This window comes from Alligator mississippiensis, chromosome 8, assembly GCF_030867095.1.
Source record: "Alligator mississippiensis isolate rAllMis1 chromosome 8, rAllMis1, whole genome shotgun sequence".
NCBI lineage: Eukaryota > Metazoa > Chordata > Crocodylia > Alligatoridae > Alligator > Alligator mississippiensis.
In genome coordinates, this window is record NC_081831.1 from 66,065,666 (window position 1) to 66,092,162 (window position 26,497).

General features: G+C 41.4%; 1 protein-coding gene across 2 annotated transcripts in view; it reads right to left on the bottom strand.

Annotated features, from left to right (window-relative positions):
• Window positions 1-26,497, bottom strand: part of ATRX (ATRX chromatin remodeler) — a 157,985-nt gene that overhangs the window by 52,957 nt on the left and 78,531 nt on the right. For both annotated transcript variants that reach the window (XM_014607174.3, XM_006262569.4), the window contains 5 exons: window positions 25,452-25,631; window positions 24,929-25,070; window positions 20,737-20,846; window positions 18,764-18,910; window positions 17,916-18,093 (listed from right to left, as the gene is read on the bottom strand). In XM_014607174.3, coding sequence (XP_014462660.2) covers window positions 17,916-18,093; window positions 18,764-18,910; window positions 20,737-20,846; window positions 24,929-25,070; window positions 25,452-25,631 — 757 coding nt within the window. The remainder of the gene's footprint in view (window positions 1-17,915; window positions 18,094-18,763; window positions 18,911-20,736; window positions 20,847-24,928; window positions 25,071-25,451; window positions 25,632-26,497) is intronic.

Consider the following 26,497-nt stretch of genomic DNA (forward strand, 5'->3'; position numbering starts at 1 on the left):
TTCTGCTGGAAATACCTTGCCTGATATAACTTAAGGTAACACCGACAGTTCAATCATCCTGTGATCAACTAGTATGCTCAAGTTTTTCCCTTCTTCAGTCATTAACAAGTCTTGAGTTCCCAGATCACAGCAGCAATTTCTTTTATTAATCTGTAAGTGCATGACCCTGTATTTGGTACGATTGAATTTCATTCCTTTTCAATTACTTTTGTTCTGGGTCATCCAGTTCTTTCTTTAGGATATTCAATCCACCTCTGTATTGACAATACCTCCCAACTTTGTGTTATCATTAAATTCCATCAGCGCACACATACTTTGTGTGCCAAGGTCATTAATGAAAAATTTCAACAGGCTTGGTCCCAAAACTGATACTCAAGTAACTCAGCTAGTAATTTCTCTCCAGCCTGACACATCCCCTTTTACCACTACCCGTTATCAGGTCCTCTTTTGACAGTTCCTTACACACTGGCAATTCCTCTATTAATCCCTACTCTTTCTAGTTTCACAGATAGTTCCTCATGTGATACCACTTAGAATGCTTAAATAAAGTATTAAGTGCGAGACATGGGAAGTGATAATGCCTCTACTACTTGGCACTGATTAGGCCTCATCTGGAGTACTGAGTTCAGTTCTGGGCTCTACATTTTAAAAAGGATGTGGAGAAGTTAAAGAGCGTCCAGAGGCAGGTGACAAAGATAAAGGGATTGGAAAGCAAGTTGTACGAGGAAAGGCTGAAAGAGCTAGGCGTGTTCAGCTTGTGGAAAAATGGCTTGACGGGGGCACGACAGCATCCTTCAAATATGATAGCAGTCTTCAAATACTTGAAGGGCTGCCATAAATAAGAGGGAAACCACCTTTTCTCTCTTGCTACAGAGGGGATGATGCAGACTAATGGCTTAAAGTTGCAGAAGAGTAAGTTTAGATTGGATATCTGGAAAAACGTCTTCACTGTTAGAACAGTAAGGTCGTGTAACAGACTGCCTAGGGAAGCTGTGGACTCTCCATCCCTGGAGGTGTTCAAGAAGAGACTGGACAGCCACTGTACAGGGATGATCTAGATGTAATTACACCCATGCTCTACAATGGGTATTTCCCATGCTTCTGGGCTTTGCTGGTTGCCCCTGCCCTACCTTTTGTCATGTGTCAGAGTGTTTTTAACCCTCCCTCAAATGTACTTGGTGTTGGCTATACCCAAGGCTGGAGACGTTGACTCAGGTGTGCCAGTGCTCCTGCTGAGACCCAAACTGGAGGTTTCTGGCTAGAGGGTTGCCTCTCCTCTCAGGGTCAAACCAACTGCCATATTTGGGGCCAGGAAGGAATTTTACCCCATGGTCAGATCTGGTACAGATTTTGGGGGGGTTTGCTTTTCTCTGTAGTGGGGAACATGGCCCTCTACCCAGGAGCTCTCTGATAATACTTCATAGAAGCAGGACACTGGCTGCCATCATTCCCTTGTTTACCTCTGACAGGTTTGGGTGTTAGGTTTGTGTTATGTCAGGGTTGATGGTAGTTTTATGCAGAGTTTAAATTATGGATTGTATAGGATGGTCTGGATAGGGATGATTCTGCCTTCAGCAGGGTGTTGGACTGGATGACCTCTAGAGGTCCCTTCCAGTACAACGTCTGTGATTCTTAAGTCCAGAGAAAAGAATCTAATATGAACAAATAATTTCTGAACTTTATAGCACAATGGTTCACTTCACAAGTCTTTTGGTCACAAAACCATTTTATTGTTTCATGTCAAAATCCTATATCGACTTCCTTGTTTTGCATTTGTGCAAATGTCTCATATTTAGAATAAAAGAATCTATGGTTTAATTGTATTAATGAGCAAATATTTTCACAGAATTTGAGATGCAAGAGTCTGCTCATGATGCTTACTACAGTTGGCTTGAAAATTCTTTTGAAACAGGACTTCCTTAGCGTACTAGCATCCATAAGTTGAATTTTGCCATTGAATAGCAGGCACTGCTAGTGCATTCAGTAGTATTCATAACACATCCTGCACAGCTATCTGTATGCCTAATGTGTAACATAATGGCTTGTTTGTATTGAATTTTGGGACAGGAAAGATGTTGTTTTAACAAAGGGTGCAAAAACAGTGCTCAATCTTTAACCTACCATGCCACATCTAAAACCTCTACGTATCCGCTTTATAAATTGTAATCACACTATGATTATAATGGATATTTATTCTGATAAAACAACCCAGATATACCACCTGACAGCATCTAATACCACAGTTTAAAGCAGCAGCACTCAACCTGTTGCTGGGCTGGAACAGTGACTCAGGGCCAGTCCACAGGCCAGACAGGACCCTCTGAGCCAGGACTGGACTCCACACATTCTCCTTGAGTCCTGTGCTACAGGATCTGGGCCCACACCACTTCTAGCCAGCCTGTGTGTGCCTGGATCAGGCCCTGGGCTACCTCTGCACACTGATCCAGTGTGCTATCCAGCTGTGGGGCTCTCTGTGCATCTGGATGGCCTGGGTCTAAGGGCCCTGAAATAAATCCAATAAATTCAGTTTGAAAGCCAGAATGGCACTCAATCTTAACCAGACAGCAAGAGTTGCTGATTCCATCACTTTCCTTCAAAGTTTGTTCTTTTAATCATCATTGGCACTGAAAATGCGTGCCTAAATTGCAATTTGAATTTCTCCTGTTTCAACTTCCAACCAGTGGATAGGACACATGGCAAAATATCTGTTAACACCAGGCACAGACTCTTATCAGCATTTGTTTCTTTTAAATCATTACAGTTCTCTCATATCTTGTACAGTGTCTGCATTTTTCTAATTTATTTTTGGCTACAAAAACTGCTAAGTTGTACATTTGGCTTTCCAGAAGCATCAGGCAAACATGGAAAAACCTTTAAAAAAACATTACACTCGCAAGGGAATTGAAATAAGATATCAAAGTGTACCTGGTGTTGGTAAACAAAGATGGATTGCCTCTATAAAAACGTATCCTTTGTCATAAAAAAAAATTATAAGAACTGGCAGGCTTAACTGTGAGAGATGAAATGACTGAATAACTTAGAAACCATTTATAAACCAGAGTTAACGTTAATTGATCTTTTTCAATAACACAAGTCCAACTTGTTACTTCATCAGGGAAAAAGACCCCTCAGTAGAATGGTAATGTGACAAGAGAAAGTGACATGCAGTGCTGCGTGAATCTTTTTAAAATGCCAGAATTATTTTAAGCTTTTCCTCAACCTAGAAAATTTACTGTGTAAATATAGCCTTCAAAAAATTTAATTAGAACAAACCATTTTAAAAGTTCAAATATTTTAAGAAGGAAGTGAAGTTAAAATTCAGCTGTAAGTAAATGCATTTAAAATATATGGCTCTGATCAATTTTTGCCACAATAAAATATAGGGCACTGAAAAGAAGTTTCAAAGTCATATCTTAACTTTTTGCTGATATAGTAATGAAACCGAACTTCAAAAAGTTTAGAAAAAACTAATGACAGGGAATGAAGGACAACATATTCCATCACACATGGATGTCAACACAAAACTGTTACATGTTTTCACTGTAAGAAATCTGATAAATAATAGGCAATTACACAGATTAACCAAGATAATTTTCTAAAGGCTAAAGATAGCATTTCAGATGATCTGTACCACTTCACACACTACTACAAATCTCAATAAAGCATATTAAAGTTATGAGCTCTGTAAAAGTGATGGGCCCAAATAACTGTCTAAAAACCATGAAAGCCATAAAGATGTTCAACAGTATCCATTATACAATCTGACTCAAAGAAGGAAAAAAAATGAAAACATATTCATTAAGGAGATAAAGTGTTCAGCCCATCACAAATCAGTGAAGTCGCTTAAGATAAGAGGGGAGCAGGGTAGGGGGGAGAAGAGGGAGAGAATTCACAATGAAAGAGTGCACAGATATTGTTTTCACCGCTTCTTCTTCCAGAGTTTTGTAGGTGCCTCAGGAGAAGTCCTTTGCAACATAAAATACCACCAAGGAGAACCACTAAAGGCATTTCCTGGCTACCCTAGTTATAATTGCCTTCCCAAATGGCAGCAAGCACTTGGGGTCAGTTTTTTCCACTACTGTTGCCTCATTCTGTCAAAATAAAAAGTTGAAAGGTATTTGGATAAAAGAAGGAAGCTGTTACTTAGAGCCGATTAAAAGAGCTGATAAAAGCTGTTCCATATTCAGAAGTTTTCATAAAAAGTTTTTTAAAATTTCAAAATTTCTACTCTAAACCATGATTCTGCCAGCTGAAGTCAGTCAAGTAGTTTTACCAGAAATTACTGCTCTAATGCTTGGCAGTTCTCATATGATAAGGCCATACACAACCTGGAGTATACAAGCTGTATACAAGTTACATCTGGTATATGCTTGGATCCATAATGATCAACCCAACATTCACCTAACGTTTAAGTAAGTGAGCCTAGGTCAAGTGATCCTTTTTCATGCAGCCAAAACTTATTATGGAAAAATGTCATGCACACCACCTTGAAAAATAGCTATAACTACTTCCTAAAGATTTGAGTCACTACTAGTTATTTAGTCCACACACACACACACACACACACACACACACACACACACACACAAAATCACGTACTTACTTCGGAAATATGCTGGAATGAAAGCAAGTACCATAAAGAAGAACTCCTTGAATATACTAGTAAGTGTTAAAAAAAGAAAATAATCTGAGAAAGAAAATTATGGAAGACTATGAAATTAGCATAAAAAAGCATGGACAGAAGTGAAAACTGAAATATCAGAATTACGTGGACAACTGATATATCAAATTTAAAAAGCAGAGAAAAATGCCCCCCCCAAATTATCTCATTAGGATGCAAATGTATTTACCCAGTAAACAAAATGAGACTGCTCACAGCTAGTATTTTAAAAATGCCATGTCTTCAAAACTTACAACAGGTCTAGACAACACAAACATTTTAAAGGCTTGTGACCAAGCTAGATTAGCATTTGAATCACTAAGACACTTTTAAAAAAAGTACTGCGATAGATAAGACTGTGTTAATCTGGGATTTTATTTGCAAAGCAATTTCGTTTTGGGACTCCCATTTTATTTTTTTGCTATGGGCAGAAAGAAAAAAAACAAACCACTCTGGAGACTCCATTCTAGAAGCATAGCTGCATTCTGTCTCTATTTAGTCATCTACTAAGATGATTTGATTTTTGCCAAAACATTATTTACTATGCAGAAGCCTGGGGGGCCGCATGTATCCCCTGGGCAACCAGATGGACAGCCCTATCTTAAATGAACACATAACAGACCTGAGTGTTTATTTGGATTCTGAAGTAATAGACTGATTGGGATAAACTCTTCTTGCAATGCTCGTTATGAGCAGTCATTATGAATCCAGAGATTTGAAATAAACAAACAACAAAACTACTGTCCTTTTCCTCCTCCTGTTTCAAATATGATTTTATCTGTATGTAGCCCAGGAAAAGACATGCATCAATTTTGCTACCTAAATTATTACTTTTTCTAACCTTAAGGCAGGCGATTCTTCCAGCAGTTAGAAAACCATGTAGAGAAAAACTTTTACCTTAAAATAGACTCCCAAAAAGTAGAATTATTCCTGCTGGGATTAACACTCTGGAGCCAACATTCGAGTTATTTAAAGAATTTCTTGAACTCTGTAGCTCAGGTAAAACAGGAGGTTAGGAGCTCTCCTGTGGTTGAGGAAGAGGCAGAGCAACCCAGAATATTTGTCAGAAACAGTCTTCTCCCTGCTGATTAACAGATCATCCTCAAATGATAAAGGCACAAAGAAAAGGCACTATGGGAGTAACATGTCTGTACAGGTACAAACTCCTACTTATAATTTCTGATCATAGCTATTTCCTTACCCAACATATAAACTGAGATCCTATATGCATGTAAGCAAACAGAGAGCCTTACTGGAAACCTATCTGTATGAAATACAGATAAACAGAAGTATCCATTAAAGGCAGTCACAGCTCTTAAAGAAGAGCAATTGCCAATGACTACACCTGCCCTGAATCCTATTAACACTTGCAGCCAGCCTTCACATTCATGACCAAAACACCCCAATCCCAAATCCACCGTTCTCTACTCCCCTAAAACCCGCTCAGCAATACTTCAGTGATAAATAAAAAACTTCCACAGAACAGACTTAACAAGCATTGTGCGGTGTCTTTACCTGATGCAATATGTGCTTTCTGGGAACAAATAATCCTATCTAGCAACTTTGTGCATACTTTCCTGTAGAGAGTCTACAATCATTTCTTAATACTTCACACAATCTTTTGAAGCTCCTTCTTTGAACAGTAGAACGAAAGACATCATTAAGGCTCATCAGTCTCCTCGATTATTTTACAAATTTTTTTTTCTGTATCTTGAGCATATCAAATCGGCTTGCAGACAATTCAAGTTGCCTAAATCTAAGGACTACTCTTAATCATTCCAATACAGCCAACCATGAAGTCAGCTATGGTAACCGCCAATTTATGTTTCTTTGAAATACTTCATCCAAAGCTGCCAGACCACATCATGTCATTTTAGTGTCAAAACACAGCTTACTCTTTAGGGTTACACCAGAAAAGGAGACAAAAGATTAAATTTAATGTTGTAATTTTTTTTAGAATGCTTTGCTACTTGTCTAAAAGTTTACTAAGGTGTAACAGGGAACCCTAGCCCTGTGACCAGAAGGCAGGTCGGCCCCTTTAAGACTAGACCTTTCTGGGCACATCGTGCTGGCAAGGTGGGGGTTAAAAGCTGAGCCTGACCGGAAGTGGGCAGGCCAGAACTATAAGAACCCTGGGTTGGGCAGCAGTAGAGGCCAGCAGCCAAAGGGGAAGGATTGCATCTAAGAACTCCACAAAGAGGCTTGGTGAGTGGTCCAGCTGCTGTGGGAAAGGAACTAGTGAGGACTCTCGGAGAAGCAGCAGCAGCCCCAGAAGAAGGACCGTAACAGACGGTGGGGAGCAGAAGCACAAACCCCTGCATGCTGCCTTCTTTAATTATTTTTTTGTGGTGATTATAGCCCATGGACATACTGTTTATAATTTTTGATTAATGAACACTAGTGGTTTGTGGACAAGGCTGTAGGGGTGGTGGAGGCCTCATTAGCACCTTGGGCGCATTCATAAAAGACCAAGGAGGCCTGGTGCACCGGGGGTACAGTTGTGTGCTTTTGGGCTAGGCCAGTGGGGTTTGGGACCACTACCCAGCCTTGAACTTGTGACCCCTGGGCTATGGGGCCAGTGGATGGGCCTCTGGGCCAAAGTGCCTGGGCTCCAGATTGGGGGCAAGAAGGAGGGCCACGAGCCCCAAGGCTGAGGAACTAGAGACTTGAAGTCAAACCCTATCTGGTGGGTTTAGATGGGGAGGTCTAGCCAAAGAAAGACAGGGCTCAAGGCCTGTGATGGCTGAGAACTCCAGCATACAAAATACAATAGGCAGTCTCCCGCTTACAAGAGCATCTGTATAATATTTCCATCAAGGTATGGCAGGCGAGTGGAAAGCAAGACATGAGAACATTAAAGGGACTTAAAGGGTGCTCCTCAGGTCACGGAAAACAGGCAAAAAAAAATGGAGCTGGGGAGGGCAACCTGTTATATAAGGTAATTTGCCATCTATAATAGCATCAAACAGAGACCTTTCTAGTTTATTTTCAAAAGCATATCAAAATATCTTTTTTTGGCTCCAGGACCTTCTGCTTCTTGCCTAAAAGCAAAAATACTTCCTTTAGTCTCAGGTAACTGGTCTCTAGTTCTGCCCAGATTCCTTTAAAATGTTTATCAGTCCTTTTCCTTTGAATCGCACTAGGTTATTGCTTCCTGTAGTATCTAAGACAATCTGCTCTTTCAGCACTAAGGGCTATTCTGTAGGGCTGTGCGAAGCTTCAGGTGCCAATTCGATTCCGCTGAATTAAGCAGCCAAATCTCCGAATCGGAATTGAATCAGGAGGCCAATAAAAAGGTCCGAATCGATTCAAAGCTCTCAGAATCAATTCTGAAAAGATTCAAAGAGCTTTGGAGATTTGGGCAGTCCCTGCTCGCCACCGCAGGGAGCTGGACACAGACTCCGTGCTGGTAAGTAGGGGGCAGGGGGCTGAAGGAGGGGGGAGGGGGACCATGGGGGTCCCCTGCCAGGCCCCATCCCCTGCCTGCTCCCCCAGCCCCTCCATAACACCCCCAGACTCCTGCCCCCTCTCCCAGCCCCCTATAGCTGCCTCACCTGGCTCCAGCTCCTGATTTTTTATTTTTTTTTTTTAAAAGAAAGTCCCCACTGACCAGCTCCTGCCACGGAGAGGGAGAGGGCGATCCCCGCTGCCACCCACTGCCCTGCACTGCATGCAGAGCTGTCATGAGCCCCCATTCCCCACCCACTCTCCCAGCCGCATTGATAGCTGCTCTGCCTGGCTCCAGCTCCCAGTGTTCTTTAAAAAAGTCCTGCGCTCACAGGCTGCTGCAGCTGCTGATAGGGCTTCTAGGGGCTCATGGCAGAGCCCCCCCCCATGCAGCACAGGGCAGTGGGGATTGGCCCCCAGCCTGGCAACAACCTGTGTGGGGGGCTTTTAAAAAAAGAGCCAGGAGACTAGGACTGGGCCAGGCAGCCACTAACAGAGCCGGGAGAGTGGGCGAGGGATGGGGCCTGTTTGATTCGGAGATTTGGCAGTGGCCGAATTTGCTCCAAAATCGGCTGAATCTGAAGTGAATACTAGCCGCTTCACACAGGCCTACTATTCTGCCTTTGTTAAGGTATAATATTCTCTGTTCCAACTCCACAGAGTGTCAAGGATTTGTTAAGTCTCCCAGCTGATTTGATAGACAAAGTATACCTGCCCTGGGTAGCTGATTTGACCTAGAACATAACGATCAGTAACCGGATCAGATTATTACGGCTAGGGACAGAAGTTACACATAAACTAGTTTAAGTCTTCAGAAACTGGTTTAAACTTGTAACAGAACATAAGCTCAGTGTACAAATCAGTTTTAAAATGGTTGAAACTGGTTTAAGATAAAACTAGTTGAATACAGTATCAGACTTAAGTGATTTAGGTCAAACCGGTTTATGAAACTTCTGTCCCAGATCCCTTCCTGCTGTCCCCAGGTCTCTGGGATTTGCAGTCCATACCCACATCAGCAGGACTCTGCAGGGTTGCTCATCACTTCCCCTTCCTGCTCCCAGTTGCCTCTGGGATTTGTAGTCCATGATCACAGCTAGCAGGATTCTGCAGTGTTGTCCAATACATGCTTGCATCAGAGAAAGGACTATTATTGCTCACGCATTTATGAATTCAGTGCCACTACCTTTTTCCCTATCCACCCCCTCCTCAGCCTAGCAGGTCACTTCCTCTCCCCGCACCCCACTGCCCAGGCAGACCCTCCACCTAGCTCTGTGCTACATCTTGGCCATGCCCCTCCACTTGAGCACGGAGGGGGGAAAAGCCTTGGAGCTAGCAGGCTGTGTGCTCTAGTGTCCCCCAGCTTTTGGCTTGAGCCCCTGAAGGCATATGCCTGCATTTCCTGAACCAAAAGGGACTGTTCACTTGCTTGCTGGTTCAATCTCTGTAGCTTACACTAACCTGCAAAGACTGAATTGATCCAGCCTCAGGCTTTTTGACCGTCTGTATTTAGCCTACATGTTAAGCAGGTTAACAAAATCTTAATGACTTCTGGCAATCAAAATTGTAGCTGAGTAAGTGTGGCTATGCAAATCACTCACTTAGTCACCAGATTTGCAAAGATTTTGTTTAATCAGGATTACCAAAGGTGGTTACTAAAATGTGGATGTTCTTGCTGAAATTGGTTTTAACCATAAAAATATTCAGAGCATATATACATGCCTGAAGGGGAACATTTCTTTAAGCTTTAAATGACTAGACAGTCCAACTGATAGCTATGCTAAAAAGGCCACAATGGACAGATGTTTGTTGGAACAAGAATGGAGCCAATGTCCACAGAATTAAGCAGTAACGCCATTCAAGAGATAAGGCCCCATGACTGGAAATGAATAAATTTCTCTCAAGGATACCATTAACTTACACAGCTGTGACTTTAGAAATGTTACTTGTTCGTTTTATTTTATTTTAGAGAGTGGAAAGTGTTCACACCTTTCCCAATTTTATGTTCTTCAAGATGAAGAGCACTAATCATGACCAAGTAGGTATCAAATATAACATTATTTTATATCAGAGGTGGACAAAATATGGCCTGCAGGCTGAAGGCTTTGTCCAGCCTGCCTGGCCAAGACACTGCTCTATCATGGTGCGTCCTGCTGGCCCCTGGGCACAGTGGAGCTGGGGCAGCTCTATGGCTAGACTGCCTTTCTAGGCAGAGCCACAGTCGCCTGGGCTTTGTGGCTGCTGTCACCACTGGCCCCAGCTCCGTGGTAGCGGTGAGGACCAGTGTGCACAGCCCCGACCTGACACACCCCATGCCTGTTCCCGACTCACCTGTCCAGGTTGAGCAGCAGCACCAGGCAGAAACTGTTGCTTGCTCCAGGGGGAAAGCAGCCCCTCCTCTTTGCTGCTGCTGGACAGTGCTTGGTGCAGCCAGCAGAGCCCGCACTGCACCAGGCTGCCTCATGTCTCCATCACCACTGCCTCTGAGTTGCCCAGTATGACACCAGTGGCAGTGCAGAGAAGATGCAGGGCAGCCCAGAGGTGATTGTGACAGAGACGAAGGGCAGCCTGGTGTGGGCTCTGGGTGGCTGCCCAGTGGCAAAGAAGGGGAAGGGGCTGCTTTCCCTCTGAGCTGAGGGATAGTTTCTGCCTGGCACCACTATTGCCCAATCCAGCCGGGCAACTTGGGACCAGGTACACAGTTGGGGCTGTGAGCGCGGGTCCCCGCTGCTACCATGGAGCTGGAGGCAGCAGCAGCAGCAGCTGGAAGGAGCTGCCCCATTCCTGCTGCATGCTGGGGCTGCACACTGTTGGCAGGGCACATGGGCTCCAGGCTGTTGTGGGGTGGGGGGGAGGTACTGACCAGCTCAGGAGGGTGCATGCAGGGGGGCTCCTGTGCATACCCCATCATACCCACAAACCCTCCCCCACAAATTCCACCCACCCCACACAATCACAAAGCCCACATACTATACCCACCCACACCCTCCCCCACGTGCCTCTCTGGGGAACCCTGCTTACTGCCACACACACACACACACACACACACACACACACACACACACACACACAGCCACCCTCCCCCTTCACACTCCACAGCTCCCCACAAACCCCATACCTACCCACCCACATCCAACCCCCCCTCTTCCCCCCCCAATATACAAGAGTAAGACTTCATTTTGAGCTATTATGGAATCACTTCTAAATACACAATGCAAACAACTCAGGATATATATATATATTTTTTTTTTTAATAAAAAAAAGTTATTACAGAGGTTTGATTTTTAGTATATAACTATTTTTTTCCCCGTTCCAAGATGGCAAACTCCCTTCCCATAAGGAATACTCTGGGTGGGGGGGGAGGGGAGACTTCCGTTCCCAAGATGGTAACAGGGGGCAGGGTGCTTGTCAAGTGGTTTTGGCCCACAAAACAGGGGATTAAGCACGCATTCTGTACTTGCAATTCTCAATTTTCCTTGTCTGAGCCATAAAAAAGACAAGAAGTTGCTTCATAAGCTACTATGTTCTACCCACCATTTAGAAGTAGACAAGAGATATTGTGGGAACTGTTTTTCAGCTACCTGTTAACCTGTCTCTTCTGGTAGGGGGTTGTCAGCTGTTCTTAAGGAGTTAAGGGACTGCTTGTGATACTAGGGTGAAAGTGGGACTTGCTACTTCTTCCTCTTCCCCCAGTGCTCTTTGGATGATATGGCTCCAACAAGGGTGTTGCAGTCCTGTGGGTTAAACCAGCTTGAGAAAATGGAAGCACATAGAGAAGAAAGAGGGAAGGAGATGGAAATCACAGATTTCTATTGATCACTCAGCAAGTGTGGTACAAGCTTGTGCACGCTCTTTGGCACTTTATGTTTAGGTCAAGCCTCACTGGTTGAGAACTTCATCTCAACACTAGTTCAAATACAAGGAACTTCTTAGAGCAGTATAGCAGTCACCCCAAAGTAGGATTAGCACCCCACAACATCATACAGGCTTATCTTTCTGAACCTGCACTTGCCAAGACATGGACAACAATTTTATAATGTTACAAAAAAAAGATATGTCCCAGTGCTGGCTTTAAATATTGCTAGCAAAACTTCAGTCATGATTTCTACCTGTGAGGAAGCCAACCTTGTCACGCTGGTCTCTTAGCTCTCCTTTCTTGTCATGAAACAATCCTCCTTGACAAGTTTTCAGCAAATTAGATGAGACAGATCTGGCTGCCACCTGTGCTTCCTTGGGTCCTTTACAGAAAGTAAAAAAACCCTCTTTGGTTGCCAAAAATCCCAAATTCCCTTGAAATAAATTCTAAGGGCAGTATTAATCTCTGGACCAGACCTTGGTTATGTTACTGGAACGATTTTGTGCTCTTTTTCTCATCTACTGGCAGAGATGAACTACACTCAAATGACACAAAGGACTGGAGAGAGAATTCATTTGAACTTGTATATTCGCTCAATCCATCCACTCAAAACGCACTCAGTGAATTGTCTTCCAACATAAACAAATTATGAGAAAACACAAAAATAACCAAATATCACCACTTACTTCAGAGAATCTCATGTTAGTTACAAATGGGTTGTTAGAGTACAGGCACTGATTTCAGAAATATTAGAGAGCCATCATTTGTTACTATGATGCTCTTAGTATAGGTGGCCTTTTAGTAAACTCAAATCTATTGTTCTTTCATTGCATTAATTAAAAATGGCAAAAATTACACAGCTCTTAGGTTCTTCCACATACATCTGCTAATAATTTTGTGTTCCCACTACTGAGACCCTCTCTCTCCACCCACTACTCACTCCACTTTGTTTTTGTTGTATGCCATGCAGCCTCCCATCATTAAGACTGTAAGCCTTTTTTGGATGCTATGCAAAAAATACAGCTGGACTGACAATCCTAATCAAGACTTAAGTACTGCTAGAATACAGAAAAAGACACATGGAAGATCAATCAAAGGTAGTATCGGTACAAGTTTACTATGAGCCATAGATTACATCAGTTAAAATTTTAGCTTACAAACCTATATCATGGTTAACTAAATTACAATAATATTAGGGAATAAAAGCATGTACAATTAATTTAATTAAATACTGATATAAAATTCATCCACTAAAGAAAACATGACTTAAAATAGCTGATTTCATACATGCATTTTTCTACCGAATAGAATTTTGGCACTTGCAAAACAAATATGCTAACACGTTTGCATAGCACTTTAAAACAAGTCACCTTTCTAGTGCTTAATTAATGAAATCATGATGAAGATTTCAATGTCTCACCAGCAATTGAGAAATTAAGAAGATTTTGAAGTACCATTTAGCTGTATATTCAGACAGTATATTCTATAGATTGTAGCTCCTCTTTCTATTCCAAGTCCACAAACATCAAATAGATTCGAATGACATGAATGTCAAGTATACAGTTGTTTACAAGTTATATCATAAATGGAATTTCAATTAGCATTACTGAGAAAAAAATCAAAGCAAGTGAAATACTGCATGTGGCACAATGGCCATCAATAAGCTAAACAGCATTTTATCAAGACCAAGCATTATGGGATGTCATCTGCTGCCTTGAACTAATTTGTAAGTCTGTTATAACTTCACATAGCAGAGCTAATTAATTAATGAAATCATTCCTTGCACTATTTCCCCACCCATAAACTTTGGCTAAACTTCTCCCTTCTGGTTCCCCAACTACATAGAAGCTTATACTGCATTATCTACGCTATAAGTTTACCCTAGGTGTACTTAATACAACCATCCATATCTAATTAAATTATTGCTCAAATTCCAATTTTGCCACTTTTTAAATTAAAACAGCTCCCAGAGGTAAAGGTTTTCCCATTTACCATCACAGCAGTAGGCAAGCATCTATCTCCATAACTGCATAACTGCCTCTTTTACTGGCAGCCAGCTATACTGACAGCATTGTGACTCATGAAGACGGCAAGATCCAAGTAATGGGATAGCTGTGAAGCGATTTAGCCAAGCCAAACATGTCCAGAAACTACTGGACAAGAAAAAGACATTTCTGCCTTTTTGTATTCAGCTTAAATCCAATACTGAGTTATTTAAATGTTAGCATTCTGAACAGTCTGAATTATGGAACTGAATTTTACCAAACACTGCCTCCTAACAGAGACTGCCAAAACGAACTTTTCCAGGTTCAGAAAAAATATTCACAGCCTATTCAGTGTGCAAGGATAAGTACCCTGAAGTTTCTGAATTTGACATGATCTGCCAGCTGACGTGTTTGAAACAGGTCTATGAAATGTCCTGATGATTAGGTCTAAAAATGTTACAATAAGTGCACTCATTACAGAAGCATGCAGAAGGCAAAGGTAAGGAATTCATATAAGTCTGTATGAATTCCTTATTCTATCCCACAAGTGCCTCAAGCACTTGATGATCTTACAGGTCCCTTCCAGTCCACTGACTCTATGACTCTAAGCACCAATGTTCCCTCTAAGGTGTAGCAGTCCGTGAGTGCACTGCTTCAGTCCCACCTCCCTATTTCAATGCAGTCCACCAGTAAGTGCCCCACAGTAGGTCTCCAGGTGGGAGCGGGCAGGGTTTGGCCCTCTGTGGAGCACTGTGAGTCTCACGCACTGCCCTTCTCCATGCTAACTGCTGCCCAGAGCAGCACAGAGGAGTGCTGTGGGGCATCCATGGGCCAGACACAATCAGCTGGTAGAATTTATGCTGTGGCCCAGCCATGGGCCAGACACAGTCGATTGATAGAACTGGAAGGGAGGCACCAGGGCCGGCGTGGAACACTGACCGAAGGTAAGTGCAGCTGGTGGATTAAGTAATCCACCAAGATTCCTAGATCCTTCTCCACAGTGCTACCATCCAGTCAACTGTCACCCATTTTGTGTATTTTTGATTAATCGCCCCAAGGTGCAGCACCCTGCATTTCTCAGCTATGACCATCATCCTGTTAGATTGGAAAGCTGGGCTGGAGCTGTCAAGATCATTCTAAATTGTTCTCCAGTCCTCCAGTGTGTTTGCAATTCTTCTCAGTTGTGTCTCATCTGCAAATGTGCTCTAGAAGCTCTCTATTCCATTATCTAGCACTGGGCATCAACTGCATTGGGCCCAGGACAGACCCCTGTGGGACTCCAGTCAAAACCTCCTGCCATTCTGACATGACTGCATTTATAAATGCCCTTTGGCCTGCAGCTAGAAAGCAGTTATTTATCCACCTTATAGTGGTTTTGTCTAGCATACATTTATCCAATTCGTTTACGAGAAGGTCATTTGAGACTTCGTCAAAAGCCTTGCTATACTATATCCACTGTGTTCCCTTCACCCACCCAACTAGTTATCTTGTCAAAGGAGATCAAGGTTCTTTGTCATGAATTGTTGATAACAAATCCATGCTGGCTGCTTGTGATCATGCCTTCTATCTCCAGATGCTTGCAAGTAGACTTCCTTATTATGCGCTCCAGTAACTTCCTGGGTACTGACGTGAGGCTAACAGGTCCTCCTGCCGTTTTTAAAGCAGCACTACACTGGGCCTTTCACAGACCTCTGGTACCCCCCACCCGTCTCCCATGACTTTGTAAAAGTTATTACATAATGTTCCACTGTAAACTGCTCTGACTATTTCAAATGACATCATATTCACAGGTAGAGAGAGTTCATGGGTCAAGCACACAGCATGACCCTGGTTCCCCAACTCAAGCAGCCGCAACTTTTTATAAACATTTTTTTCCAACCCTGTCATGACAGGTCTTTTTTACTACAGATTTTTTTCTGCCCATGAGTATAAATTCTCCCTCAACTGTTAGCTTCCTGATTCATATAAAACCCATCCAGGAATCTTAGCTTCACAATTAGTAGAAAAGCTCATTTATATCCCCAGTAGGGATACTCAACATTGCCAGGAGGGTTGGGGTTTTGTTTTTTAAAACATAAAATCAGGGTGGAAAGAGTATTAAGTCTCTTAAGTTTAGCCATTCATTCAAAGTTTTCAGCAGCTCTTGGAAACTCAATGGAGCAGAAGCAAATCTACAAACTGTCTATCAAACATATTGAATAGGTTTTAAAGTTTTTGTTAATTTTATCATCATGTGGACCAAACACCCATAAACAACTCAAATGAAAACCGCCAGCCAGGTCCTTTTCACTTATGGCTGAAGCAGGATATACAAATTTTCAGCAAACACACTAGTGTATTAAGTTACAGTATTCAGCCTGTATTCTCAACAATACACTGTATATAAATACCTTAAACTGCTAGTGAGCATATTAAGAACACCTATATACAGATCATTTCAAAACTGCAATATTTACAATACAAAACCAACTGGGTGCCTTTAAAAACAAAAAAGCAAAACACAGAACTGCTACAACAACAATTTATTGGCTAAGAGCTCAAAAAACATGTCAATACTAAACTAACCACAGGATTTTTAACCGCATTAAATTTAGTGACTATATTCAAAGCATAACGCAAATTAAGAATTTAACAGCCAATTTAAGAATAGCTTCTGTACTGTATTAAATAGTATTGCACAATGGAGAGATTATTCTTGGTTATAGGATCTGAAACAAGGAGAGAGAATCATATTTTGACCATTCATTTTGGCATTGTTGTTGACCTCATTTAGTCTCTAGAGTGAACCCCACCCCCAAACAGTACGTCACGTTTCAGCATTACCTAAAATGCAAAGTGCCAGATCAAATTTAAATGCTCCTTAATGCCAGGAAATTCATATCAACACTACCATTTCCACTTCATGCTCCAGAATACTGCAATGTTTTAAATTTAAAGTAAGATATAGGTAGGGACCTACTTAAATTATGGTGAGACTAAACACATTTTCACAGGTTGGTCATGGCATAAAGGGCATATTTTGCGGATATTTCCCAGATATGCACTGCTGATCCCGCCCTGCAGTGCTGACTGGCAGAGGCCCTGGTGGGAGAGGAGAGACGAAAGGGTGGCTGCCATCTTGTCTACTGGCTTCCCTTTGTGCAGCACCTTCTCCTCCCAAGATGGGCTATGAGGCTGGGCCACAGAAGCAGCAAGGACCGCTGGCTCCCAGAGGGAAGGCAGAATTAGAGTGGACAAAAATCAGTGACTTTTTTGTTTTATTCAGATTTTTTTTTTAATTTAATCTTTTTTCTTATTAAGATGCATTTAAAAAAAATCTACATATAGTTTTAATTTATGTTAAAGCTCAAAGATACGATCATGGAATAGGGATTATAACATCTAATTATATACTATTTGAGACTAAATATATTCATGTAACCTTTTTAGAAAAATTTTTAGTAGGTCACAACAGGCTATGGACTATATTAATTTCAAGAAGCTAAAGGAATAAAGGGTATCAAATGACAAGAATGCACCTCTTGTAAAAAATAATGATTAAATAGAGGCTTTCTGACCAGTGATTTAAATCAATTTGATTTAAGTTGATTTTTCAGACAATTGTGATTGAGCAGACCCCTGATAAAGGTGATACTTTCAGAGAGCTATTTTTGGCCACAAATCTAATTTCTGTAGCTGCATCTTGTCTGTAAATGGTTCACGTCATTCTTACCTGCAAGCCTATTAGTCTTAACACACTGAATCATAGCATATAAAATGCACAAGATTGTTTTAGAGATCACCTGTTTAGAGTTCAAGTTAACTGCGAACAAAAACAGCTTAAAATGTTCATTAAAACATAACCATTATTTTCCTACACATTTTTAAAAGATGCAAAAAACATTTTCCACTTGCAAAATTTCTGAATTCAGCTCATATCCTTTGATGGATACCTACACCAGGAATACTCGCGTAAATAAATTTTGCTTACCTGGATCAACCAGAGCCTTGTTATATATTTCTTTAAGTTTTCTACTCTTCACATTCCTGCCTTGTGCAAGATTACGATACATTTCATAGCCTATGATCATAACACCTCCTTCTTCCTGCCATCGTTGCAGCATGTAGCCTCTCTCTTGAGGGCGTTTCACAGTTGCTAGTTCACAGACCTTAAGAGGGAGAAAGCTGAACCATGGTATCTGCTTTAAAGATTTCAACAATGTATCATAAAACTTACATTCCTAGATCACACCTGCTACACCAGGGGCAGGCAATTATTTTGGGCAGAGGGCCACTTACTGAGTTTTGGCAAGCCATCAAGAACCGCATGACAGGCAGCCCAGGGCAGATTAATATTAATTTTCTAAATTTTTTAGGGGCTCCCCGGGTCTGATAGAATGGCCTGGCGGGCCACATCCAGCCCCCGGACCGCATTTTGTTCACCCCTGTGCTACACTAACGATTTAGACACAATAACAAATTACCACAAGGTAAGCTAGGGTGTGAATTTACAGCCCACCAGCTACTTTGTGGTAAATGTTTATATGCATGCCCTTAACTTGGGGTAAATGCGAGGTAGCTTTTCCTTTATTCTATTCTCTAGAATACCATGAGAGTAGGGAATGCACACAGGCAGTTATTGCAGAGCAGTTGATGTACTATAAATAAAAAGGTCCAAGCCTACTTCAAGGTAACTTATTAAAACACTCAACCCTAATGAAAGTACGTTTTCCATATATTTAAAACCCAATCAACAGAGTATTTTGAGTGAGTAAATGTAATAAATTGCACTAAACTGTTCAGTATGAGACTAAAGGAAAGTTTAAAAGAATGAAATACCTCTAATTGTTCATCATCTTCTAAACCATCTTGCCATTTTTCAAACTCATTGAGCCAGTTCAAGGCTGTGTTCAATGGACACACTACAAGAGCAGTGCTGAAATCCAGCTTGTCACATAACAGAACTGTATGGAGAAAACTCACTACCTGCAAAACAGAAAGCCAACAAGTAAATTAGTACTAGAATACCTGAAAGCAACAAGTACACATTAGCAAGCCTCATTTCGTCCACTTAAATGTACATCCAAATTTTACAAACACCAAACATCTTCTCTAAACATTTTCTTTTTGGGGGAGTGTTATTTAAACAACTCATTTTCCACTTTTCCATTTTATACAATATGCTTCAATTCACAGATTTCCAAAATAAAATCTGCGTCTTGAATTCTCTCTCCTAGCCAAATTTCCTTCCCCGGTTAACATGGCAGATTTATTGCTGTGTTGATAGAAGCTTTGCTCAAGTTCCTCATTTACTCAGCTTTCTAATTTTGGATATTGTTTCCAAGTAGCTGAGAATAAAACTCTTCTTTCTCTCCAGGCTTACTAAATCATTTTAACAATTTAACAAGTTTCTAAGTCACGTTTGACCCTCCCTTTCTCCCCAGAGAGAATAAGCTCAAATCCTTAAAATTTCTTATGAAGAAAGAGTAAAGTTCCTTGAAACTTGGCAACAGATTTCCAAAGTTAATAATTCCGTCAGTATGGTGACCCATTTTGTACACCATATTAAATTTGATTCTGAGCTTCAAATATGCAATGTTCATTAGACACCAAATTCTTTTTAGCCTGCATCAGGCCACACCACGAACGATAACTGGCATCACTGCTTTTGCAAACAGAACTACTTTTGTGTTGAACATTTTAGGCTAAAGATGTTTAAATACAGAGGAAAAAAAGACTGCGCAAGGAAATAGGTCATTTGGGCTTTTCTTGTGCATCTGATATCCAGTAAGTTCATGACTGCTCTTTTCATTTGATAAAACCAGTTAAACTCTGTATTAGACCTATTTGTTTCAAAGAACACAAAAACATTCAAAGGATAGAGATAAGCACTGAAAAATAGTTGCATACACAAATAAAATTAATTTTGACTTCTGTGAAACCCTCTTCTGTGAAAAATGTCCTCACTTAAATTTATTGTTCATTCAGAAATTAACATCAGATCATCTAACCTAATTCACATCTCAAATTTCAATACACAACATTAAAGTTCTAAGAATCAGATTATATCCAATTCAGTATGGCATGTTAAGTATTAATACTAAAAGATCAAATTGCAAATACATGTGAAAGAGAGCGCTTCTTTAGGACTTACAGTCAACAAGACAAACACGTGCACTATTAATACTGAGAATGACTGAACTGTTAGGACAAGCATAGCACCTCAGAAGATTCCACTTCTATAGAAAAGTTATCTTTTTCAACCTACCTTCAGCTTAAGCAGCACAACAAAAATAATCAATTTATGAGCAAACAGATAGTTCAAACATGCCAGGCAAAATTTATATTCCAAGGGCCACAGAGAGAAGGATGCAATTTAAATAACAAACATGCTTAATAATAATAATGTATTAAAGAGCATAAAGTACTTGAAAAATAATACTTTTGTTACAAAATCATAAAGGAACTACGTTTTATAATTTTGAATCATGAGGAAACAATACATATTACTTCTAGTTTACATCACACACTTTCATTCCAGTATAAATGTATTGTCTAATTCTAGATATTTAAATTAGCACAACACCCAGAAACCTCAGAGTGCATGGACACATTTTATAACACATAAATACATAAATACCAGCTCTCACAGAACATTACAAAAATCTACTTCCTCTTTTTGAGGAAGGCCACAGCCTGGAAGACAGGATAAGCTGTGTCTACAAAACCACAAAAGCCATTAAAACTTGGATCATCAGGAGAATTAAGTCTGTACTAAAAGATGTACTATGTCAGAAGTATTTGAACCTTACCTGCAATGTTTTCCCTAGACCCATACAGTGAGCAAGAATGCATCCAGAGCCTGGAGATGTCTTTGTTTTTTTCACAGATTCACAACAACAGTCCCACATGAACTGAACACCTGGAGAAAATGTTAAAGATATCTTTTTTTAAAAAAAAAAAAGTATTATAAACATTAACTTCAGGGTCTTTTCTAAAAAGATATAGGTGAAGTCACCATGAAGTAGATGCACAACCGTTTGAGATCACACTCTAAGAATAGTTGTCAACATTTTGCTATCAAACTGTAAAGACATTTGATGTCCTGCAGAGGTGTGTCCTGGGCCTTATTCTAGTCAATATTTTCATTAATGACCTGAAAAACTGGACTAAAGGATATACTTATATAACATGTAGATAGCACCAAGCCAGACAGACGAGACCAAAATACAAAATAATTTTGATAGATTGGAGAAACGGTCTGAAATTGACACGCTGAAAATTTGGTGAAGGATGGTGTACTTAGGAAGAAATTACATGCTCACTCTGGGGAAAAGCTGGCTAGGCAGCAGCACTGCAGAAGAGTCTAAATAAGTCTATAACTAAGTAAATCTCAGCTCTTCTAGCCTTTTTTCCTACCGTCAAGTTTACAAGGCTTCTAGTCACTGTTAATGCACTCCACTGGACTCCTTATTTCCTTACATCTTTCCTGAAATGAAGGGACCAAAACTGGACACAGGTGAAGTCTCAGCAGTGCCAAGCAGAAAGCGAATCGCTTTGCTAGTTTGTAACACTCCTATTAATACAGCCTAGAATGCCATTGGCCTTTTTGTAAAAAGAGCACACTGTTGAATTACACTCAGTTTATGATCCATTATAACCCCCCAGAGCCCTTTTCTGAAATACTGTGGCATAACCAGTCATTCCCCAGTCTGTATTTGCACATGTGATTTTTCTGTCCAAAGTGCAGATCTTTGTACTTGTCCTTAGTGAACTGCATTAAATTAACTTTGATTTTGGACCATTTCTCCAATTTATCATTTTGAATCCTAAGCCTACCCCACCATGGTGTTTGCAGCTCCATCCAACCAGGCACCATCTGCAAATTTGTTAAGTGGACACTTAATCCCATCCTAAGCATATGGTCAAAAAGCCGGAGGCTGAATTGATTTAATCTTTGCAGTGTAGTCTAAGCTATGTAGACTGAGCTGATAAACAAGTGAACAGACATTCACTTCTGATTCCAGAAATGCAGCCACATGCCTGCAGTGGCTCAGGCCAGAAGCTCGGGGGGGGGGGGGGGGCGGGTGTGCTACAGCACACTTCGCTACTCAACTGGAGCATACAGCTTGGCCAAGGCTAGCATGCCCACCTTGCCAGGGACAGTTTGTGGGGAGGTGCAAAGCATCCTGGGATGCTGGGGGTGTATGAGTTAACCTGAATCTGGAGGGGATTTGGGACAGAATTTCAATAAACAGATTTAACCTAAATCAATTAGGTCTGATACTGCATTCATCCAGGTTTATCTTAAACTGGTCCCAGGTAGGGGTGCACGGATATAACTGGTTGGCTATCAGACTGGCACTAATAAAAGGAGAAATGATGTTATCGACTATTGGCTGTTTTTGGTCATTGTAGCCAACAATTACAGCTGCGTTTCTGGAGCACCCTGGCAAGCACAGTCCGGTCCCTGCAACGTGGTAGACTACAGGTCCTGGCAAGTAGTGGAAGGGGGGGGGGGGGGGGGGGGAGCACCAGGGAGCAGTCACAGGGCACTGTACTCAACAACAAAGGGACTTTACCAACTCCTATTGCTGCTGCCATGGCAATGCTGCAAGCACAGCAAGGGCCTAAACACTGGGGCTGCTGTGGATATGTTGGGCTGTGCAAAGGTGGGGTAAGGTACCATGTGAGGAACATTTCGCTCTGCCAGGCACTGGGCATCTTTGCCAAAATGGCTTCTCCCCAGCGTCTGTGGGAGCTTGGCCATGTGGGGCCCACCAGCACTGAAGCACCTGCATGCTACAGGGCTCCAAATGTACCTGGCACTGCTGTCCATGTGAGGGTCGACCCAATCTGCTTGAGACAGCAGCATGGGTTGCACAGGAAGCAGGGCTGCAGGCAGTAGCCATGGGTGAGGGGACAATGTGCATGAGAATAAGGCGGTCACCCATTCTCATTAATAAACTGAGCGACTGTGGCATTGATGCCTACACAGTTGGATGGGTCAAAAAATGGCTGATGGGGCTCACCCAGAGAGTGGTGGTGGATGGGTTGTACTCGACCTGGCGGGATGTGAACAGTGGGGCCCCCCAGGGCTCGGTCCTGGGGCCTACACTGTTCAACATCTTCATCAGCGACTTGGACGAGGGGGTGGAAAACACGTTGTCCAAGTTTGCTGATGACACCAAGATGTGGGGAGAGGTAGGCACACTCGAAGGGAGAGAGAGGCTGCAATTAGACTTAAGACAGGCTACAGAAGTGGGCGGATGGTAATAGGATGGGCTTCAATGTAGATAAATGCAGGGTGCTATACCTAGGGAGAAGGAATCCACAGCATACATACAAGCTGGGGAGCTCCCCCCTTTTGAGCACAGAGGCGGAAAAGGATCTTAGAGTCATTATTGATTCCAAGATGAACATGAGCCGCCAATGCCAGACCACAGCCAGCAAAGCCAATCACACCTTGTCGTGCATCCAAAAATGCATCTCAAGCCAGTCCAGAGAGGTGATACTCCCCCTCTACACGACACTGGTCCAGCCTCAATTAGAGCACTGCATCCAGTTCTGGGCACTGCACTTGAAGAAGGATGTGGCCTGCCTTGAGAGGGTTCAGAGGAGGGCCACCCGCTTGGCTGGAGGGCAACAGGGCAGGCCCTACGAGGAGAGGCTGAGGGACCTGAACCTGTTCAGCCACAGCGAGCGGAGACTAAGGGGGGATTTGGTGGCTGCCTACAAACTCGTTAGGGGAGATCAGCAACAAACAGGAAGGGTCCTATTCCCCCCAGCAGCACCTGGGGTGACAAGGAACAATGGCCAGAAGCTGCTGAAGAATGGGTTCAGGTTAGAGATTAGGAGGCACTATTTCACTGTCAGGGTAGCTAGGATCTGGAACCAACTTCCTAGGGAAGTGGTCCTCGCTCCTACCTTGGGTAAATTAAAAAAGAAGTTGGATGAACACCTGTCTGGGGTCGTGTGATCCCAGCGGTTGCTCCAACCAGTGACGGGGGGTTAGACTAGATGATCTATTCAGGTCCCTTCTGACCCCTAACTACAAGGAGGAAGGTGGTTTCATAGTTTCATAGAAGGCTGGAGCAGGCAGGTTAATTTATGTCAGTAGCTTAAAATGCCTTGCACTGTTACTAAATATAGGTTATCAGATCAGCTGATGTGGCTGGTTAATCATCGGGTAGTGGCGAAGAGAACTTTGTCAGGGCACCCCTAGTTTCAGCCACTTTGAAAGCAGTTTACATGAACTGAACTTCTGTTATGTTACAGATTTCAACCGGTTTCCAATCACTTACACCAGTTTATGTGCAATGTCTGCCCCTAGCCCAAAGCATTAATGAAAATATTAAACAACACAGACCTCTTCCCAACTAGACATTGAGTCACTGATGATTACTTGATGAACATAAGTACTGTAGTTGAACGATCACATAGCCACCTTACAGTACTTTATCTAGTCTTTATTTCCTTAGTTTTCTAACGAGTGTGTCATGGAGCTCCTGCCAAAAGCCTTGCTAAAATCATGATAACATTTTTTTAATGATATAAAAGCATGTTACAGAGAAGAATGTGATCAGTTTTCCAGGTCTACTGGGGACAGGCCAAAAACCCAACAAATGTGAGGCTAAAGTATTAAACAAAATACTATCTGTCAGGGTGATAAAATACAGTAATATCAGGTATGTTTCATTCCCCCCTTAAAGCAGGCAGGAGGAAAAGGGTGGGATGGAGGAAAGGAAGGAAAAAGGAGGAAGGTCTTTCCCAGCCCTACATTTCACTGATTTTACATTCCTACAGAAAATCAATAGTGTTAAGTCTGCATTCATTTTCTTCAGATTAATATGTTCCCAACAAAAGAAAAATTAAGAAACTTGTCAGAAATTCTACATATTTTGTTATCTTGAATTGATCTTTCAAGTATCTTCCAGTCCCCAGCAAAGCTATTAAAAAGAAAAAACAAAAAACAATTAAACAGTTCTCTTCATAATTTCTTACCATCTACTTGATGTGGTTTTAGTTTAGTAACTATATGTCTGTTAACCTGCACTAATGGTTCTTTGGTTTCTTCATCTTCATCTAAAACCAGTTTAGTTGTAATAGGACACTTCAGGGGTGAAGCATCTTCTATTTCTATCACCTGAAAGCAAAAAAAAGCATACTTCATAATAGGAATCCACTGCCCATGACTAATTTGAGTCCTTTTAGAGAAAGACAAATTCAGAGTAGCAAGACCCTTATTTGCTAAACTCAAAAAGATTTTTTTTTTTTTTTAAATCTAATGCTTTTATCTTTTCCCCATGTTAATTTACAGGATTTGTTTCTAATGAAAACTACTTACTGAAGGGTGGAGAATTTGCAAAGTTACAAGTTTCATTTTTATGAATGATTTGTATGCTTACATAAACCTACATTTTTTAAAACACACTATATTTTTTACCTCAGCTGAATTTATGCCTTTAAAATAGCACCAGCATTTCAATTACCTAGCAATATTCCACATATAGTAAATAAAACATACCTCTCTCAGTTTCTCTCTCTCTCGCTCTCTTTCTGCAATACGTTTTCTTCTTTCTTCCTCCTCTTTCAGTGCATTTTGTGTCTCTGTTCTAAGCTTATCATCTTTAATAATCTTTCTGATTTTCTTCCTGCCTTTTCCAGGAGATTTTGAATCATCATTCTCTTCCTCGTCGGAGTTGCTCTATTAGAATTCAAAAGAATTGATTGTTAATATGAAAAATAAGACAAAATATTGTAATCCTGACTTCTGAACTACTGGTCAAATTCCTGACCAACAGGGCTCCTTTAGGCACTGGGGAATATGCCTGATTTTTAAACATAGGTAACAACCAGCACGATCTAAAACAATTCTTACGAACTCAAGCAGTTTATCATTCTTTATAAGATTATGTAATCATGAATGTGCGCTAATGCAAAGGCATTAGAGGTACTTTCAAATAAATGTTAGGTAACATGATTTTAGAAAATCTCCTGTCTTCCCTTTCACTCAGTACATGCATCGATATGCCCAAATTTAACATTGCCAGCAAGTCCAGGTATGAAAGGCATCAAGAAAAGCCTACAAGTTCTTCTTCCCCATTTCTCCTGAATACCAAAAGATAGCTGATCTCTCTACCACCACCTGCTGCTACTGCTGAGCTAATGAAGACACATCAAGCATTTAAATTTCAAATTTAGATTTGAAATTGGGCTTGACGATAAAGCAATTTTGGAAATTTTCTTTCATCAAAAACAGAAAAAAATCTCCCATTGGGAACCTAAGGACAAGGGCTTCCCCCCCCCCCCACACTTCTACTGTGGAGCTTGAAGATTTAAATTTTGTGTACTGTTTTAAACAAGGAGGAAAAAAGTATTTTGAGTAAAAAAATTCTCTCAATGGCCCAGGAGATCTTGAATTTGCATGCTAACATATAAAATAAATATAAATTTCAAGCTTTTGCTAGAGTGTTCAATTCACTGCAAACTGTATCAAATAAAACTTGATTACAAGACAGTCTATACACGTGTGCGCAACCGATACAAGTCTAGATGAAATTATGCTGAAAT